This window comes from Branchiostoma belcheri, unplaced genomic scaffold (assembly GCF_001625305.1).
Source record: "Branchiostoma belcheri isolate BF01 breed outbred unplaced genomic scaffold, Haploidv18h27 scaffold1018, whole genome shotgun sequence".
NCBI lineage: Eukaryota > Metazoa > Chordata > Leptocardii > Amphioxiformes > Branchiostomatidae > Branchiostoma > Branchiostoma belcheri.
Window position 1 is genome coordinate 1 of NW_017802401.1, and position 4,881 is coordinate 4,881.

Consider the following 4,881-nt stretch of genomic DNA (forward strand, 5'->3'; position numbering starts at 1 on the left):
TTATTTCACTCCATACTACAGTATGGAGTGAAATACTGTTTTTACTGATGATTCTTCTCCTTCTCCTCCTCCTTCTCCTCCTCCTGCCACTTCTTTAAGTTGATTCAACTCCTTCATTTTTGGGAGAAATTACCTGGAATTTCGTATAGAGGTAGAGTGGGTAAATACCCCTAGGCGTTTTTTAAATTTTTTTGATACAAGCTTTTACAATCGTTTTATTTGTTTTTTAGCTGTTCCCATAGGAAAGTATTGTGGAGAAGTACGCGCGTGACGTAATAAGAAAGGAATTCGGGAGCAGGCCCATATATGGGCATGCAAGCATGCAACAGGTGTGGCCATTTTTGCAGATCTGGCTGTTGATTGGCTGTTGGTTAATTAATTTATTTTCTACCACAAGCGTCTACACCCTGATTCTTATGTTTGTTTACAAGTTTTGCCAGGGAAAAGGTGTGTTGTAAAAGCGGTGGAAACATTATATCTACAGCACAGGCCACGAAATACGCATCAATTTTCGAGGGACGTTGCGGAAGAGTGCAGGACGCTGTGCGGGACTTCCCGCGATTATCGTTTTATTTGTGTGTTTTTTGTGTGTGTGTTTCTGTAGGTGAATCATAGAACGCTTTTGAAATCCGCCGCGAATTTATAACGCCGAAGCTGATTGGTTAGGATTTGTCGTAATGCACCATGAACCTGACGAAGCGTGATGACCCATTCGGTACTTTAACCCGGAAGTAATAATGGTTAGATTTGGATGCATCTAAGCGCTAATAAAGGATAAAAACTGCCGCACAATGTACTCATGATTTGAGTTACGGAATTATTTCATTGTCAAAAATATTTCTAATGAGAATTAAAACAAGCGATGCTTAAGAATCTTTTTGAAGTACGAAGTCGTGTTTGATCATCCTTCTTTGCGTTTTCTGCTAAAAGTGACTGTTCTGTACGATTTGGTAGCTGACCTTTCCGTTTGGAGGTGCATCGGCTACAACATTTACAGAACGTGAAGGATATTTTGTGGTTTTTATAAGACGAATTTTGACATAGAAGTTTTGGCGTGTCCTCGACAAGGGTAAGGAAACATGGCCACAGCAGCGGAACGTCCTGTTGTGTTGCTTTTCTCCGACTCTATTTGCAAGTATGTAGCTCACCATGTTCCACCATCAGCACCTTTTCAACTGTATGTACATGCAAACCGCGGTGAAGAGTTGCTGATGTTTCTCAAGATATTGTACGTAATCGAAATGTTGGCTTTGGTGTACCAGATGTCGTGTTCATACATGTTGGCACTAACAATCTGTCCACAGGTATAAGTTTGCAGGAAGTCATGGGGGACTTTGCCGAACTGATTGGTAATGCAAAAGAGTGCTTCCCTGCATCCAGTATTGTGGTATCTAGCATTTTACCAAGGCTAGACTCAAGATACAAAGATGGTAGACGTGTTGCTGTGAACGAAGAGTTGGCTAAGATGTGTGAAACTGAAGGAGTTCACTACTGTGACAATGGCCGCAATGTTAACAGGTCAATGTTATCAGATGGCTTGCATTTGAGCGAACATGGTAATGTGTTATTTGCTGACCATGTCTTCCATCGCGTGAGTCATTTTCTCCAGATCCACCGAGCACAGAGACAATAGTACTACTTGGCATGGCCCAGTTTGCTAACATGACTCGAGACTACTTATGCTGACCTGCATCATCTAGTCATGGTAAGCTTGCAAGATAATGGGAGGCTGCTTTATTATGATAAAGGATGCATAATTCTGTTGATTTCTTCAATTCTTGCAGACATCTTCACAATGGTTTTCTTGTTTGTGGTTTTCACTGTTCTGTAGAGTGTATGATCACTAACAGTAGTTTATTTTTGCGAAATGAAGGTAACTCTTGTACATAACTAAGCCAACGTATTGAAAAAACTTCACTATCATGACTTATGTATCGAAAAGACTTCACTATTGACAAGAGCAGGCAATGTATTGAAAGGACAGGTATCCTCATGTCAGAAATGCCGTAACATGGAATCAATTTTTACTCATGTACATAACTAAGCCAACGTATTGAAAAAACTTCACTATCATGACTTATGTATCGAAAAGACTTCACTATTTATTGACAAGAGCAGGCAATGTATTGAAAGGACAGGTATCCTCATGTCAGAAATGCCGTAACATGGAATCAATTTTAATAAATATACAACAATGCAACAAATGAAAATATACCTTGAATGAAACCACACCAAAGGGAAACCTTAACTTCTCAAAATTTCTTTAACATTAAACAAAATAGTGTCTCAGACTCAGAGGGTTATGAGTTTCAAGATTTTTACTTTTTAATAATTGTAGTAGATATTGACTCCCCCCTGTCCTCGTCCATACTCCCCCCCGTCCCCTCCCATATCCCCCCCGTCCCCTCCCATATCCCCCCCTCCTCACTGCGCCTCCACCTCTCCTTCCCTGGTACCCCTGTCCTCCATCACTGAATGGATTGTAGTTTCTGCAGAAGACAAAATTTTACAAGAATAATTATGATATCATTGCATTAGATTTTTCAGTAAGATTAATTCAAATGCTTATTTTGCAAATGTAATGAGTAAGATATTGATTCAAGAATACAACAAAGGAAAATAAGTTTGAGCTTACCCTTCTGGTTCACTCGGGCAGACGCGAGCAAAGTGGCCGCGGCCGCCGCACCTGTAGCATGTCTTGTCACTAAATAGGAAAGACAGAAAAATATCAGACAAATAGGGGGTGTCTACAAAAACTCGGGTATAATCTTAGTCATATATTTGTGAGACTCACTGCTTACTGTTTTGTTCAGTGTTAAGTTGGTAGCTTTGCCTGAAGATTTACATATGTATATACAGCATTTCTGATATATGTATATACAGCATTTCTGATATCAAAATCAAAGCGATAGTTCTAAAAAATAAGAAAGTAACTCACTTTGTTGCTGTATTTGCCTTTATCCATTCTGATTGTCTGTTGTGGAAACATTTGAAAAAGAAATATTGAATACTGGTTAACAAGTTTAATATTTATAAATTATAGGGTAACGTGACGCTAAATCACACATTTCACAGGCAACCTCAAAACACCTGTTTTATTCAATGTAGTATGCAGGACATGATGATTATATAGGAGTTACATCTGTATGTGTTTTATATGATGCCAATATGGTTAAATTTCAATGTCATATTCAACATTCATTATCAGGGCTCAAAATACTAAGTGCACGTGTACCCAAACCACCCTATTTTTTTCTGTGCACCCAATATTTTTGCAGCTTTTCTCATGTAAAGATGTTTTAACATCTGTCATAAAAAATGAAATAATTGTGTAGTACTTATCTTTAGAAATAAAACATATGATTAGTTCATATAATGACATTCTACTTATCTTACAAATGTATATGGTGCACCCAAACATTTTCCCAAAAATTAATTTCTAACTACAATTATTATTGAAAAGATATGATTATATATCAACAACAATTACTTACAGGGACATCTCCTCCTCTTTTCCCAAATCCAGCCTCTGCATTCCCCTCTCCACCACTCTCTCTTGCATCACCGCAATATTTTCAGAAATTGTTTTCTGCATGGCCACTACCTCATCCAGTCTTTTGTTCATGTCTTCCCTTTCTTCTAGTTCCTGTAGGTCATCTCCCTTCCCATGCCCTTCTTTGTTCGCCATCTAACGTTTAAAGACATATGTTTAAACAAAAACTGACACACCACTGAGGATGATCTGAACCGTTATATTAATTTTACCTGGTTTTATACATGGTGGAAGAAGACATTGAGCAATCATCAAACAACATAGACGAATTCATAACGCAGACTACTACGTAAATATAATAACTTCTATAACTAGTCATTTGGCGCCAATTTTCTCTAACTTAGTCTATTCAAACATGGTTCAAAGTCGTCATTTTTCTGTCAGAATATTGTGTAGAAGTAGACGTCACAACGACAGAACTCAGGAATGGTGCGTGTGTGTGTGTAAAAAAAATTGTAAGAAGGTTTAAAACTCCTTGCCAATTATTAATAGCCAAAAGTTTCATAGAAAAAAGAGGAAATCATGACTTACGTTTTTCCTCAACGCACAGCTCGGCTACTACAGCTCGGCGGTGTCCCAGCTGGGCTGACTCGCAGACCAATCAGAGAACGCCTTTCAAATCACCCGCGATTTCAGATTTTCTAAAACTGAAGCTGATTGGTTTCGAGAAGTTTCGACGCGTCCATTGACATTCCCTGACGGGGGTCCAGTTTTGTTATCATTTCATATTTTTGGGTAAAACGAAGCATTTGGGAAGATTTAATGAACCTAATTTGTAGTCAGTGCGGCAGGATATGTACGACAAGAAGATAAATTCAGGTCCGACTCTTCGTTTATATATTTTTTTTGGTATTCTATTATTCGGCCATCCACCCGCTAGTTGGACTATTCGGAACACTGCAGACGACTTTTTCTGTTTTGACCCTGGTTTTCACCGTAAGGTTTCTCGTCTTTACTGTGTCACAACCAACCCAAATCCCGTCAAAAACAGGGAATATCATCAGGTAAGAAGTGGATAGTCTGAATTTCTAACCACTAACGATTATCTGAAGGAAGTCAACAGGAGCGGCCCAAACTGGACGGATTTAGTCCTACCCGGCCGACGTTTCTACTCTACATAGTATGTAGTTTGGGTGCTACGGGAGGCAAATCAAATTAATGTATCGATGTGACGTAAACATTGAGAACGTTCTGGCAAGCGCTATGGACAATCAATTTTATGTTGTATAATATTGTAATCGCTATAGTATAAAATGCTATATGGATGTTCATTCGTAGAATTCTCTCTATGCATGCATGAATGACTGATGATTATTTTGGTCTGTGTA

The 4,881-nt window shown here is 38.6% G+C and overlaps 1 protein-coding gene across 1 annotated transcript; it reads right to left on the reverse strand.

Annotated features, from left to right (window-relative positions):
* Positions 1-2,371: 2,371 nt before the first annotated feature.
* Positions 2,372-4,551, reverse strand: LOC109474347 (glycine-rich RNA-binding protein 8-like; the record flags this gene model as incomplete). The annotated part of the gene is made up of 5 exons (XM_019774643.1): positions 4,085-4,551; positions 3,495-3,688; positions 2,939-2,974; positions 2,636-2,704; positions 2,372-2,489 (listed from the first exon to the last, which is right to left on the reverse strand). Coding segments are annotated over exons 2-5 (417 nt in total), but the record flags the coding sequence as incomplete, so codon positions are not given.
* Positions 4,552-4,881: the final 330 nt, after the last annotated feature.